This window comes from Bombus pyrosoma, linkage group LG7 (assembly GCF_014825855.1).
Source record: "Bombus pyrosoma isolate SC7728 linkage group LG7, ASM1482585v1, whole genome shotgun sequence".
Classification (NCBI taxonomy): Eukaryota; Metazoa; Arthropoda; class Insecta; order Hymenoptera; family Apidae; genus Bombus; species Bombus pyrosoma.
In genome coordinates this window covers 9,913,948-9,930,230 of record NC_057776.1, presented here as the reverse complement: position 1 = coordinate 9,930,230, position 16,283 = coordinate 9,913,948, and the positions used below count along the sequence as shown (strand labels likewise).

Sequence of the window (16,283 nt, the reverse complement as noted above, 5' to 3'; positions counted from 1 at the left end):
GACGACGAAGTCATCGTATTAAGTTGTACATATTAGATTCTTAAATAAATCTCGACATGGAATGAATTGAAATTCTTTACTCTATCACTAGATTTGTTATTTTTACGACCCACCATAATATCTTATAACAATTTGTACATTTTCTTAACTAAATTGTAAGCATATACCGTTGTTCAACAATTAACTGTCAAACGTGTCACTGTTTTTACAAAGACAACTCTATTTTACCTTCTAATATAAGATTACGTTAAAGCATTGTTTTAGTTCAATTATTAATTTAATTACTTACGTTATTTTATACAACAATGTCTATAACTTGTATTTAATGTACGGTTGACTTCCATTTATTTGAACCTGTCACGCGACAGGTACTTATTTCTTTACTATGTACTTACAATTTTCCATTCATGCAATAGTAGTAGATATTCCGATAAATGAATTCAATGACCAAAAGTTTATCTATTCAAGCGTTGGTTAATGCTTTGTTTGCTATTCAAACGAATAACATATATACATAGTTAATTATCATAGGTAATTACAATCGTCGCGACACAACGTTATAAATTGTAGAGGGCATGAAAAGCACTACGATTTTTTTCGAGGTCGGTATTTCAGAACGTGAAACACGAAACTCGTTTCGATGTCACGTCTATCATGTCTTTAGTCAATGCCAACACTTTGACTAACAATGGTACTGGTCACTCTCGTCAGGGAGCGCTTCGATCGCAAACATAATACATCTGCCATCAGCCATTTCGTGTAGTCTATGATCGAAACATCATGAAATCGTGGAAGCCTGTGTGATAAAGGCAAATGGCCGCCGTAGTATATGAGTGCGGGTTACGTGTATGATGTTTTTCCGCGAGCAGTTTTTGACGTACAGCATGTAAAAGACGCGTGGGTTGAGCGATCAACGAAAAGCGTGATGTGAACGACAAGCGAAAGCTTAAACGGTGTTTCCGTGGCCGGCGATGAACGGTGAGAATGCTAGTGCGGTGATGAAATCGGTGTCGGAGGGTAAGCTGGGCGTGGAAGAGGTTAAATTACCGAAGCTAAAAACACAGGATTCCATCTCGCGTTTAAAGTGTACGTTTACATTATCGAGGAATCCATTTCATAGTGCAAGTAGGATGTTAAGACGACGTGCGAAACAAAATCGCGATTCGAAAGACGGTGGCAGTGCGGCGGGCACCAAAGACAGACACAATATGCAGCAACATCAACAGCAAGTGGAAAGTATGCAGCAGAATATAGGCCGATTGCACGGCAGTCAAAGTTATCCGGATAGGTCAGGTATGAAAAAAGTGTTTCGAAGACCTTCGTGGAGAAAGTTCATCAACAAGATGGTCCAGCACATGTCGAATGTGGGCACACAGAATCACAAAACGTCTCACAGGGACGATCTCGGGTCCAGTGCCGGAGACATAAGGGTACCTCCACCTAGACCGGCGCATATACCACCTGATAAGGTGCCAGGGGTCATAGGTTTACGCAATCACGGTAACACGTGTTTCATGAACGCTGTATTGCAGTGCTTGTCGCATACGGACATACTTGCGGAATATTTCGTGCTGGACCAGTACAAGGTCGACCTTTCTAGAAGAAATAAATTGAACTCGAAAAAGTACGGGACGAAGGGAGAGATCACTGAACAGTTAGCCCTGCTGTTGAAGGCCATCTGGAGCTGCCAATACGACCCAGAGATGAGCACGGCGTTCAAGAGCGTCGTCGACAAATACGGAAGTCAATATCGCGGGAACTTGCAGCACGACGCTCAGGAATTCTTGCTATGGCTATTAGATAAAGTGCACGAGGACCTGAACCAAGCTACCAAAAAAAAGTATAAAATCATCAAGGTGAGAGAGTCAACACATTTTTTAAGGTTATGCTCACGTTTTGACAACACGTTTCCCACATAATGAACAGGTTTGTAGTCATTCATTGCGAACGATTACATAATGCCAGTGATATGAATAATCATTAACCAACTACGTTAATTTCTTCGTTCTTCGATATTCTCTTATGGCCGTGAAGCGAATTTACGAATTCGCAGATGCTAAGAGTATTCGCAATGGGTTCTCCATTCTTTCTTGGTTTGCTCTTGTGTACACTGCAAGAAGACGTGTTTATACGAACACAAACCTTGAGTGAATTTTATTTATTACTTGAAGAAACAGAAAATCCAGTCAATCGCAAACGGTTATAATCAGGCCTTAACCTAAATTTGTTCCACGTTCGAAAAGTACATACCGCGTTTTCTAAACGGATTCTACCGAAATTCGGCTGAATCCACACTTGCATTCCAGAAGAAGGAATGGGTAAAACAAATCGTGTACTTACCATGTATGTACTTATTATCGAGAATGATACATTTGACTTTTTTTATTAATGTATGTGTTGTGTGTTTCTTTCTTTTAAATATTTAACCAATAAAAATATGTCTATCAGTATTGAAACAATAATACGAACGTTTGCTTATCAAGGATGAGCCACGATTTTTATTATTTATATAAATTTTATTAATTTATCAGATATAGTAATGGTTGACAAATCATAATTATCTGATGTTCGTTATCTGATGCTCCAAATTGGCACTGTTAGAGGCAGCTATCGGAAAAAATTAGTACAAAAGATATCTGGTAATCAGTTAATTATCTACGTATTATAACATCTATTTTTTAGTTTCATATGACAATAGGAAAATCGTTGGAGTCTTATCGAAATCATCATTTTTAAACGTAGCCATAATAGATTGTGCAGAGAACAAAGAGAATAATCCTCTGTATGAAATAAGACCTAATACCTCCTTTTAACGAAACAAAACAGATTCATTGAAACATAAACTGGTAGTGGTATTTTGAAGTTAAAAATAGTTTGTACTCAATAAACCGCGAACTTGACTAGTGAATCGCTTTTTATGCCAATGCCTCATACATATAGAACGAGATAGGGATAATAAAGCAGAGACAGGACAAATTTTAGTTCGCTGATTCACCGCAACGAGATGCCCGCCAATGATAAGTGACGTAATGAGAAAAAGGTGCGCATCATGCTGGCCAATTAATTGTTCGTTTTTCGCCATTTTTTAATTCAATATTTATCACTTAAAGGACAGCTACCGAATCATGATTAAATAATCAAATATTTCTTCCATGTATGTAGTTACACGTGTGGATGCTGCGTTTCTTTCTTGGCTAGCTCACGAAACAACGTGTTTGCGATTATATGTACGATGAGGTAACACATATTAACCGAATATCTCAAAAGTATCGACAGTAAAGCGAAATATAGAACTTTTTATCATTTATATCGTTATAGAATGAGAATAGGTTTTATTGGAAGATTTGATATTTTTAAAACGCGTTAGGGATGACGAGTTCAGTTAATAAATACTAAAATTTAACTTTCAATTCTATGTTCTTTCAGTTTTTCCTTTACGTAACACATATATCTAATAATCTTGTTAAATTGCCTGTTTATCGTACTTCAAAAAACAGTAATGAACAGGAATAATTATATATAGTCGAGCGTGAACTACCTTTCGGAACGACTTGTGTTATGTCCTAGTAAAAAGTAAAGAAAAGTTCAAGGTATTTGTCGCGTAGAGAAACAATGATTATTCATAACAAAAGAGAAAATGTGAAATTATTCCTGACGTTTCGCTTCTCAGTATATGTACTTCTTTGCTAGTGAAACTAATAACCACGACTGCTAACTCGGTAAAACTTAATCGCTAATTATCTAAACAGTTGAATTTCTTTTTAATGTATATTCGCACTTTCTATTTTGCACACAACTTTCGTTAAAATTTTATTGTTCATCAATTGCATATCTTTGTGCCATCTCCACATCGTTTCACTCTACGGAAAAAAAACTATGACATTATGCACAATTGCAAATAGAGATACAAAAATGGAAGTTTGTTCGTATCGAGACATTATTTTTTACAGTAACTCGTGAAAATATTCGAAAATTTACCACGGAAACTTTTTTATCCATTAACACTGTAATGACACACGACTGCTACGGTTATATTAGGTTGTCCGAAAAATGTCCTTCTTTCGCAAACGTGTTTTTTTACAATAATGCACCTTCCTACAAACGTGAAGCCAAGTCTGTGAAATGTCGCGGTGTTTGTCTCAACAGAACAAAATGGATCGTACGTAATTCGACGAAATAATATAAAACAAAAAACGTTGTGTGTCTGTTATTTTCTCATAAAACGAAAGAGACTTTTCGGACAACCCAATGTTAGCAAGATTTGGAACCAATCTGAAGTTGTATGTAGAAGCTACAAAACATTTATTGGAAACATAACCTTACAAAAATAATTTTAATAATATGCAGCTTGAATAACGATCTTAAACATACAATTATTACTAATGATGGTCTGGCGTACTAATATAATCAAAAACTGACTGCTCGAGCATTTTGTTGATTTTTGCCAGCTTTGTTTTGCTTGTAGTAAATATAGCTTCTGTATATATTTTCAGATTGATTTCAAATTTTACCGATGTAATCATGTCTCGTTGCAATGCTAATGAATTCCAAAGCTCAATTTGTATAACACATAATACGTTCATCAAAAGTTTTTATATTCGTCTGGATATTCATCTTAATTAAATTAAAGCGTTGCTCATTTTCTTCTTTTTTTTTTTTTTGCTTTCGCGGAGTAAAAATACCTGCGATAAAAATTGTTTGAAATGTTTGACACATTTACCGCGGGTTGTTACCGACTTGACGCATCTTGTCTCTGTCGTTCTTTCTCACTCTCTCTTTCGTACTTCATCCTCTAGGTAAGTAAACGGGCCCACTCGATCCGTTATCTTATCAGCCATTTCTTGCACACTATCCAAGTGTTTGTCGAGCATCAGATAAGGAAGCGATCTTCGACGAGCAAGTCGATAATCCGGATTAGGAACTAACAATGTCCGACATGTCGCCCCTGTGGCTTGTTAACTCGCTGCTCGTGCCACTTTTTCGTAACTAGTTTTTTCCTCGAGTGCCCTTCATCGGCTACGTTGACCGACTTCTTCGAAGCCGGTCATTGAAACGCCTTGAAAATTCGAAGATGCTCTCCGCAAGTATTAATGCCTTCTTGCGTAGAAAGTCGGTACATTCGTTCTGTACAAGTTTTTTCTATCGCACGCTCAACCATACGTGTAGCGATTAATTCGTTATTTACGAACGAAACAGTGATCTAGTTTACCGATACACTAAACTTTTTGATAAGGCTAAACTGAATAATATATTTGTACATATTATCCAATTAGTACGTTTAATAAAGTAATAACGGCGAGAAGGGAAAAATAATTTGAAGCGATAGACGCGTATTTATATGCTTCGGTGTGCGCAACATAATAATTTTAAATAAATCGATAGCTGGGAAAGTATTTCAGAGAGCTTCGACACTTCTCAAAATGCATGTAGCCACTCGAACACGTGCTAAACGACGGTGCACGTATTATTGACCTTGCGATAAGATCGTCAGGTCTCGTCGCCTTAAAAGTAGGATGTCTAGTTTACCTAGATGAAGATAGTATGCTGCTCCTGATATTATTATTTATTATAAATCGAATGATCACGAAACGAGACTTCTCGGGTTTAATTATCACAGAGAAAAGTGACCGTGTGAATAATCTCTTTCATAACGGCAATGAAAGCTTCGAATCGTTATGCATACCGACTTGCTGCGTTACAAAATAAAATTCTTTCAACTTTATTTATATAACTAAATAAACGTTATCGCGTATCGCACTTGAGGCTACGGTATATGTACCTATCTGTGTCTAAGCAAACATTTAAATTTTAAATTTGAATAAGTAAAGTTTATTCGTTAGTGTAGATCCCTAGATTATAATCGACCGTTTTATCGGTCAAACAGTTTGCTCATGTGTCTCATTACGCACAGATTCTTCAGATTATCTGCAAACATCGTTATCTATGGTTTCCGATTATTTTCACGCGACGTCGCACGAACCAATTCCTAAGCGTTCACCAAAATCACGTCGCTCGGCGTGTTTACGAGCAAACTGCACGTGTCTTTGGTCGGTCATTTTACGATTCTCATTTCTAATGGCTTATCGCCTCTCTTATTACTCGAACTTTCGATTATGAATTCATTCGTGGCATGGTCGAATAAAGTTTACAGATATCCTTCGCCAAGTTTTTTTTTTGTAAATGAATGCCAACGAACGTGAATTGATTTAAAAACAGACATAGGTAGAAAATTGTCGAAGGTGACAGACGTTTGAATCCGAAACACCGTGACGCAACATCTCATGAAAAACTACCTTCAATGAGACCTTGAGGAGGCGTGCAACACGATGCGTATTTTTATGTCGTCAAAGGTCGTGCCGCTCTAGCAAATCGCGATGAAAATTCAAGGAAAATTTATACATATATCGAAGTGAAATCTAAGTATAATTTATATCCCATTTACTCGTGTTACATGTTTGAAATACACGACCAATCCAACTTTGCTAATTCTTGATTTCTATATCACGTGCAACAAGATTTGTTAGATCCATAGATATAAGTTTTTTTTGGAAATAGCCGATAAGTCTGTAAGATTTGATAAACACAACAAAAGATAAGTAATTTAATCTTGCGGCCAAGTAAAAGCACAATTTATTTTTGATATTTACTTTTGCTTAATAGTATTAATTAATAGCGTTGCTTTGCGTAAAAATCAACAGAAATTCGATTCTTCCAAACGATACGCGTTGGTAAAATTGATTGTAGAGAGCGTAGATATGAACAAGTATTTTTTTCTTTTTTTTTCAAAGTTGACGTTGAATGGAATGTTTGATAAGGCTTGCGTAGAAAAAAAGAGAAAAGATAATAAACTTATCGAGACCCGACCGCGTAAGGTCAAATATTTTCTGTCGTACAAACGATCCACAACGAGCATCCTCGCTTCAAGTATCTTGTTGACACTAAAATATTGTTTTCCCGTAAATAACGTGGTGTTTCTAAATTTAAATTAAAAATGAACATGGTAAGCCAATGAATGTACTATGTTTTCCATACTCCCGTTGTAAATTTTCTACTGACTTTCGTAAATGGACACTTTATCAGATTGATATTTCAAAATTTCTGTGATTTTTTTAAATTGCAAGAGTAAATTTGGTTGTTTCAGCGTGCTTCGCCGGCGTCATTCTTGGTATTTTACCGGACTTTAATAGTAATTTATCCGATAAATTGCTCCCCTGAAGACAGAATTCTTCGAATTTCCACAAAATAACGTCATTTCCAACCTTTCCACCCATAATAATTTGTATCATGTTTATTTTATATCTTAGGTATTATATCGTTTTAGTAAGTAGTTTAAAATGTGATTTAGCTATTTGTTCGTTTATATTATAGACAAACGAAAGTGTGTGATACTTATAAATAAGAATTGACCTTGAATGGGGCCACGAAACAGTCATCGTTCTAAGGCCACGTTATGTAGCTTCCATTGATCGATTCATATTCTTTCTTTTCTTCAGTTTCGGCCGTATTATCATCCATTATAATTTAATGCGATTTAATCATGTTCAAAGCTATGTACATATATAATTAAATTTAATTAGGCTATGAATCCTTGGCATATAAAAATGTATGTAATGTAATGTAATAAAGTAATTGGATTTTTCGTGCGGACCATAATATCTTCGTGCTGTTTTTCGACCGCGTGCCAACGATACATTTAATAACGATGATATCGCCAAGGCGACGAAACAATTTGCAAGCTTAACATTAGTCGCGAAGATATAGATACGCTGAAATTAACAAGTTAACGAGAAGTCCAAATTTCAAGGTTTAGAAACTGTCGCGCGATCGCCTACCAGTTGGAAACTTGATTTATCATAAAAACTGTATACATATGTGTTATGTTTATAAGTTTTCCATTAATTAAAACATTTTAATCAAATGCTGTACTAGAAAAAATTTGCTCGAAGCGGTTTCGATTAGAAATTAAATTTTCAAATGGAGTTTTTCCATTTTATCGTTTAATTGACGTGTAATAACACGCGCGAGTCGAAAGATTAAAAAGATCCTACGTTCTTCGCTCTTTCATCTCGACGAACAGATCCTTCTGCGTAAAGATACAAGTTGCCGACTCTTAAGAATTGATCGCTAGGAAATAATTAGACACGTTAAGATTTTACATAAATATAAACAAGCATCCAGAGTTCTGATTTCTTGCTTATAATCATTATGTGCCGTTTCTATGACGGCCTTGGCGTAGTATTACATATACTTTGAGTCATAACATCGAATTAATTACTATTTCTCCGCTCGTCTAATTGCTACTAATCAGAGCACTGATGGCCCTGATGTAGTTTATAGCTATTATCGGATCTAGTCAACAATGCCGGATTCGTAATAAAAAATAAAAGAATAAAAGAAAGAAACAGAGTAAAAAAATTAGGAATTCATTGTGCGTGTACTAACGATAAAAAGAGAACGTTTTTGTTGGCCAAAGCACGAATACGTTGCACTTCAAATACATCAACTATACGGTAAGATCAATGATGTTGTAATGTACTTTATCTTTTCACGATGGCGATGATGTTGTGTAGACTAAAAAATACCGATGGAGAAACTCGAGTACTTTCGGATTCCAGCCACTGTACTGCAACATATTTCAACGCATTCCATGGCTGTCAAGCTGAAAGAAGTTAATTATAAGTTACGGGTCGAGGGACGTTAATTGCTATTGTTACGTAATGAATGTTTAGATAAGCCACGCTTCCTGCTTTTTGTTTTGCGATTCTGTAAGAAATGAATCACCGATGCATCGATATTTGTCGCGTCTTGTCCTAGCACCGGCAATTTCCAACGAATCGTTTTATGAATCACTTTGTTTGTCTTCTAAAAGGTCGGTAAAGTGTAAATGCACTGGTTAGATTCGAGGATGTTTGTAGTTCGAGCGTGACTTTCGTAAAAACCAAGTATATATGTGTTTCTCCTGAACGTTTCATATTCAACGTACGAGGAAATGAAAAGTAAAAAGTGAATGCAGCGTAAAGTTGTAAGTGTGCGGTCAAGTTATAGCGAAGAGCTAGTTTCGTTCAAATACAAGAGAAGTGAAAAGAATGTAAGACTGAATGTAACCGGAAGTTGAGGACGGCGAAAAAACAAAAGTTGACTCCGTCGATATTAATGAATTCCGTAAAGGTTACCGACCGGTTGACCAAACCTGTTCGATCTTTACGTAACTACACATGTACGAACGTGACATTGACCAATTGTGAAGTTGCGAATTGTAACGTGTGTCGTTACAACCTGTAAGTACCGAAAATTATTTCCGGCGACCGGATCGACGATACATCCTGTCCACAGCTCTCTACAATTATCGCGTTTCGCGGTTTTTCGACGCATACGAGGGATTGTCATTTGCAGCAGATGATTTAGCCTTATTTAGAAAGAAAAGGTCGCTTTTTCCTCGCAGAAGGAAGTCTTTTTCTTACTCATCGGGTACACAACATAATTCCACTTGATGCTTTTATTCAGGAGCCTCTTAGAAATAGCTTTTTCATTCTTAACTATCCCCTTTCTCGTTGTTTCATTAAAGGTTAGAATAGACAACATGGACTCGGATAATTCCTGACGGTATTTGGTTTCAATCGAAGATTATTTTATTCCAAACCTTCGATTATATAAAACATATATATTTCCTCTGAAAAGGCTGCAATTGGAAGGTCATGAAAATGCACGTTTCGCGATCCTATTAAGGGAAGCCTTCTATGCCGACCGAGCATACTGTTTCGAGAATCCGCTGATCTGAAAGGGGACATAGAAAAAGCACGCGAGGCTTAACAACGTGTTTCGATATACTACCGATGACGCTAATCGAATTATCATTTTAGAATTTCCAATTGATGTAAGGTAAAAATATACATACAAAATACCAATATATACGCCAAGGTATACGCGTGTGTGTAATATATTCACGACTAAAAGTTATGTATACCTACGCCCGTGAAAAATAAATACATTCTGTAAATTATCACTGTCGTTTGTTGGGACATTGTTACGATTACTAAACAAACAGATCGAATATGAACTTGTGAATTTTAGCAAGTGAACGGCAATCGTCTGGTGTCCATTAGAATATCCCACTTGCGTTGCGTCTTCTATCGGGCCTGTTGCGAAACTGAAAAGTGCAACAGACGGTATAGACAACAACGAACTACCGGTAGACAGCTATTATTAGAACGAACGTGTTATAAATGATCCGTCTTTATGTATCTTGGGTGATGAACTGTTTGTACGATGTCTCGATCCATCTTAAGACAGTTAAAAAATAAATCCACAGGATTCCGTGTTACGTATAAATAAACGTTCGTGTACAATGTACAGTATCAAACATGACAGCGATGGTACGCACTCTTGTCGTATAGAAGTACTTGGAAATACTTGGAAGACGAAGTGGTAAACTTACTTTCAAGTTACTGAAGCAATTTTAAAGTTATTTATATTTTGTTTTCTTTCTGTCGCCTTAATTTTTTTCTCCACGTATCGACGAGTCGACGCTATTGCTTATGCTTAAAGGCGATGAATATGTTAAATACGTTAAATGATATTACCCATTACTAAGATTATTGTCTATTCGATAAATCTTCCTTTGATTACGAATCTGTCGGTTCGCAACACGTATTTTTAACTCTTGTTTCCTTTATTCGTATATTGCAGCATGCGAGAACGCTAAATCGCGCATTGTCCGATAAAGTTTTACGATTTTACGTTACGTTTCTTCTGCTAGTATTTTTCCGTCGTTTTTTTCTTTTAGCAAATTAATTCGTATGATATATTGTTTGTTTGACTTCTCATCGTGTTTAACCAATCGATGACGTAAAGTAAAATATTCCTAAGCTTGATTAAATGCAGGTGTATAAAAGTGTACACAGTTATTTACATTCTCATAAAACACTATCAATATTCTTACAATATTCATGATAAGGATTAATTACATCGTCACCGTTGCTATATTTACCTGAATGCTTTTCAATATCACAACGATAAGGCCGCTAGTGTACCTCAAATGATCGTCAACCGAGTTTCATAATATAACGCGATAAATGAAATTGACGTATTATTATTAATTTAACTTTCTAAAAATAACAATGATGAATAAAATCTCGAATTCTGTTGTGTAATTCATTGAACAAGATCTGAAGCTATACCGGGTCGTACGTATTTCAAATCTTCGAACATATGATAAAGTAACGTAAAATAGTATTTTGCAAATTAGAAAGTTTCTTCATCTTCTCTGGGAAGGTCCGTTCCATTTCTGCTTCCATTTAGCACGTTATCTATAAATCGATAAAAAGAAACAAATCAAATATGATGAAGAGTCTCAAATGTACTCATTTATTAATGGAAATCTTTTTATATAATTTATAGAATTCGTTCGGCAGACCAGATGACATCGTGGCGGCGGAAACTCTGGCGAACCATGTCCGCTGCAACAATTCGTTCGTGCACGCGGTGTTCCAAGCCCAGTTTCGGTCTAGCCTAACTTGCCCAAGATGTCACCGGCAGTCGAACACGTTCGACCCTTTCCTCTGCGTGTCAGTACCTGTACCGCAAAATCACCGCCAGATGAACCTTTTCGTGAACGTCCTCTATACGTCGCAACAACCACGGCAAGTGAAGATAGGCGTGAGCGTGAACCAGATGGCCAATGTTAGAGAGCTCAGAGAGATCTTGGCCAGTGACACTGGTATCGATGAGAATCACATGTTACTCACGGAAATTCACGACGAAGGATTTCACAGGTAGAACTTCATTGCTCTACGGATAAGCCTATTAAATGGATCGGTATCGCGTTAACTTTCCACTACTTTGTTTGTTATTTATTGTTTACAGAACATTCTCCGATTGCCAACCTCTATCTGTGATCACGGAAAATGACCCGCTCTACTGTATAGAACTGCCACAGCTGAAAGAACCAGCGGAGCAAGCGTATATCTTACTCGTGTGGATCAACGTTCTCACAAAAGGAGATCTGAGACAGCGTTTTAGCAGTCCGTACACTATGCAAGTGTCTAGAGAAACGTCGTACGAAGATCTACAAAAACTCTTGTTGAAGGAGATGCATAGTGTTCTGGCAGACGACGTTCTTACGTCGAGTCAGAGTCCCGGACTGTTTAACATTCGTGTTGCGGACCCCGCTGCTACACCTATTCAGGACGAGCATCCATGTATAGATCCCTGTGTGGAGCATCCTCTTTACACAGAGCAGATCGAACAAGCGTTGGCCCTTTGTGCCGATGACTCCGGTCCTCAACATGTAAAATTAATTCTAGAGTGGGACGAAGCCACTAAGTGTAATATTATTCAAGATGATAATGACCAAATCGAAGAGCATGCCAGTGTGAAGCAGTTAAAAACGAATTCAGAACTAGGAGGAGCTGTTACTTTGGAAGAATGTTTCGATCTGTATACGAGAGCCGAGATATTAGGCGCAGAGGACGCTTGGCACTGTCCGTATTGCAATAAGAAACAAGAGGTGGTGAAGAAATTGGGACTTTGGTCTTTACCTGATATCTTAGTTATTCATCTAAAAAGATTTCGACAACAGTCTAAACAAAGGTCTACGTCGAAATTGACCATGTTAGTCGATTTTCCTTTGTACGGTTTCGATATGACTCCACATCTTGCTCATAATGGAGTACAAGCGCATAATAATGTTAGTAGTTTAGGTGGTCTAGGTTGGTCGCCTTGGAAGAAACCAAGACCACGCCAACAAAATATTCCAAAATACGATGAAAACGTTTACGATCTTTATGCGATTTGTAATCATCATGGGCAAGATTTACAGGGAGGTCACTATACCGCGTTTTGTCGGAATCCGTACGATACTCAGTGGTATTGTTTCGACGATACCCGAGTAGAGGCCGTGAACGATACCAATTTAATAACAAACGCTGCGTACATGTTATTTTATCAACGAAGAGGGTTGACTAATAATTCTGGAAATTCTTCGGCTGCTTCCACAAGCTCAGCCGGATCCGGACTTGATCATTGGGTCTCGAAAATGCCGCCTTTTTATTTCAACAACAAGACTAATAACAACGTTTCAAACAACAATCAAAGTAAATCGCAGGAAGTGTTGTGTCAAGATAAGATCGTGGAAGAAAAGAACATAACGAATTTCAATAGGGGATGTCGCAATTACGCTACTTTACAACCCAAGAAAAGGAATGTTGCGACAGAAACGGATATCGGTCAGATTGATCATTATTCAGACGATGAAGCACCATGCAGAAGAGAATGGGTAAGTTCAGAAACAACAACGTATAATTTTGGACCGTGGACAATGTACGAGTATTCTCTTTTTAATTTTGTCGTATATGTATGCTTTCAGGCCTCACCGAAGCCTGTTCGAAAAATGTCGTCCATTACGTTAATACCGCAATCTACGATAATTCACAGTGCCAGTAGTGATCCAGACACAACGATAATACACGAGTCGACGTTGTAACACACAATTTAAGCCAGATCTGGTCTGGCTTGAGCAACGCTCAATGTATAGTGCCTGGAACATGGTGTGTAAACGATCAGAGACAAATTAGAACTGAAGACAATTTTTCAAGACAATTTCTCGCGGGATTTAAGTCCATTCGTTTCGTATCGAAGACTTAACATAGTCTGTTTAGAAAATATTTTGTTCCGAATTTATACGTTTAAAAAAAAATGCTTTTCTTTTATATTATCTAACGATCGACCGAGCAAAGAATATTAAGAGCCTCTCTAATTTCTTTGTTTTGATATCGGAGAAAAGAATGAAACTGCGACATTAGAAGGATGTTTGTTGACAATGCAAGCGTAACTGGAGGCATTAGTGATTTTTGTATTTATATCGTGTTTACACAAATTGCGTGAATTGTATTGTACATTCTAGTTGTTAGAAGACTTTTTAAAAAAAGGACAAATATTATATTCAGTATCAAAAACTACGAATTCCTTATTTACGAATTGTCTATTGTTAATACCTAGATTTTCAACGCAATAGGTAATTAATGTTCTACATATGTCCAGCAAGAATGTACGTGTGTCAAAGAAACTTTGTACGCGAAATTTTTTAAAACACGCGATTCATGTATCATACCCGTCGCGTTACAATGAAACTATGACAATAACTGAATCTTGTGTGTAGCAGGATTCACGTATTACAGAGACTTCATTTTCAATGATAATTCTTGCTTGGACATACTATGTAGTCGCTAACCATTGTTTTGAATCTATGCTTAACTATAATATTTATATCGTATTTGTATCACCCACTAGTGGCCTTATCTCAGTAATTAACATTGATATGTCATTTGCAATCATACAAGCATATTTACTATTTCGACGTCGTTTTATTAACGAACATTGAGACATTGTAGCGTGAAAGCCACCAAATTGTAACGTACGTATCGTTAATTATTCTTTGAATTCTGACAAATCGACGACCAAGAAAATCAATATATGTACTTCCACTTCAAAGTCTTGTTCTTCCTACAAACAATCGGCGTAATTGAAATTTGTCATTTGGGAAAGTAACGTGTCGGTTTTTAGGAGAGTGGCTTTCGTAATATAATCTTCAGCGATGTTCTCTTTTTCTTTTTTTCTTCTCTTTTATTGTCAAATACTCTAATCTCTCAGTTGTAACGATCATTCCACTTAGACGCGTTTATAAATAGAAAATGATGGAAAGCACGGAAGCATGAAAGTGAAACTGATTTATATATACGTATACATAAATATATGCACGCAAGTGTATAATTTACGAGTGAAAGATATTTAAGTTATTTTAAAAGTAACATTTTTTATTACTAGTCACACGTATCGTGGACGGGGGGTGGCGAATAAAGAATGTATGTGATGAATTATAAATGTAATTAACGTCGAATTCAGTGTAAGTAATATAAAGAAAGGCGTTTGATCGTAGCAAAACAACGTGATGTATACTTTGGTATACTCGTTCTAACAGTGTTTGTAACGTAAGTTGGTTCCTGTGGCAAGACTAGGCCAAATCAAGTGCCATGATGGTCCTGGAGGTATAATACTCAACAAAACTTTAAATATTTTCATACTCGATCACCCGAAAGAATCGTTTCCTTCAAGTCTAGCAATTGAAAGCTTCAGAGTCTTCTAAATGAATAGTCAATCAATTCTATTTATCGAGTTACAAAAAAGTAACAAATGATATTTCTATAAATATTCCAATTACTGGATTTGGAAACAAACACTGCGTCAGGTGACTGAGTATCGTTTAGTTAAAGATAAAACGTTCCCTTCGTGGCACTTAAAAAGGTAGAATGAACGTGCAGAATGCGTGATAGGAAGATGAAACAGAGGAAAGCCGCTACCCGTTTATTATTCTATGATTTTAGAATTTTGTGCATTCACGTTAATCGACTGAGGGATACGTTATTAATTATTCATATTATCGCTGCTGTTTTTGTTGAAATGAATTAGAGAAAGTATATATATATATATATTATATATATGTATATGTATATATATATTATATGTAGATCAAAGAACGTCATTCCACTTTGTACACCCTGAATTATGTCAATGCTTTGACCTATGATTCTAAATACTTCGCGTTTTTTTTTTTGAAGTAATCATTGTTGGAGCTTGTTATGTTTAAAAGTAGGAATTAATTGCCACGTTTTTTTATAATTTTTAAAGAGCACGCGTGGGAAATTTTCCTCGTATCAATGAATGAAAATTTTAATGTGGAAAGAAAGTATCGACCAATTGTATACTAGTCTAATATATTTTATTATAGCTTGCAAAATATACGATAATTTGTTGTAACAACGTAACATTGATAACGAAACTTCTAACAGGACGAATATCAAGTTCATCCGATTTTATTTTAATCACTCCAGTTCATGGATCCATAGGATGTAGATCGAATAGACGAGAAAGCAAATTTGAATTTGAAACGAAATATTGTATAATATTATTATTCAAGTCTAATGTAAAAAGTTTATAAATAATTAGGGATAAAATAAATCGTAATATACAGAGATTTGTCAATAAAAAGTAATATTCATACGTAAAGTATTTGGAATATAGTAATTTAAAGAAAACGATTATGTATTTGGCTATTATTTACATTAAAATTCGATTATAAAACATGCGTTCGTTTCAGCATTATATCGACTCCCCGATCTTTTCTGTTATTTAAATACAAATATAGTCTTTATTTTATTATGAAGAAATTTAGGAACTGTGTTATATAATTACTTGTTTTTAATAATAAATATGCTGTTAATATTAAACGG

General features: G+C 36.1%; 1 protein-coding gene across 1 annotated transcript; it reads left to right on the top strand.

The window, feature by feature from the left end:
• The first annotated feature begins 767 nt into the window (after positions 1-767).
• LOC122569161 (ubiquitin carboxyl-terminal hydrolase 31-like) lies at positions 768-16,138 on the top strand. The gene is made up of 4 exons (XM_043729743.1): positions 768-1,856; positions 11,398-11,771; positions 11,863-13,273; positions 13,364-16,138. Exons 1-4 carry the CDS (start codon positions 972-974, stop codon positions 13,478-13,480), a joined length of 2,787 nt encoding a protein of 928 aa, XP_043585678.1. The 5' UTR covers positions 768-971; the 3' UTR covers positions 13,481-16,138.
• The last annotated feature ends 145 nt before the right edge of the window (positions 16,139-16,283 follow it).

Coding starts and splice junctions, on each gene's coding strand:
- LOC122569161 (XM_043729743.1), top strand. CDS start 972: ATGAACGGTGAGAATGCTAGTGCGGTGATGAAATCGGTGTCGGAGGGT. Junction 11,772..11,862: donor CACGACGAAGGATTTCACAG/GTAGAACTTCAT, acceptor TATTGTTTACAG/AACATTCTCCGATTGCCAAC. Junction 13,274..13,363: donor CACCATGCAGAAGAGAATGG/GTAAGTTCAGAA, acceptor GTATGCTTTCAG/GCCTCACCGAAGCCTGTTCG.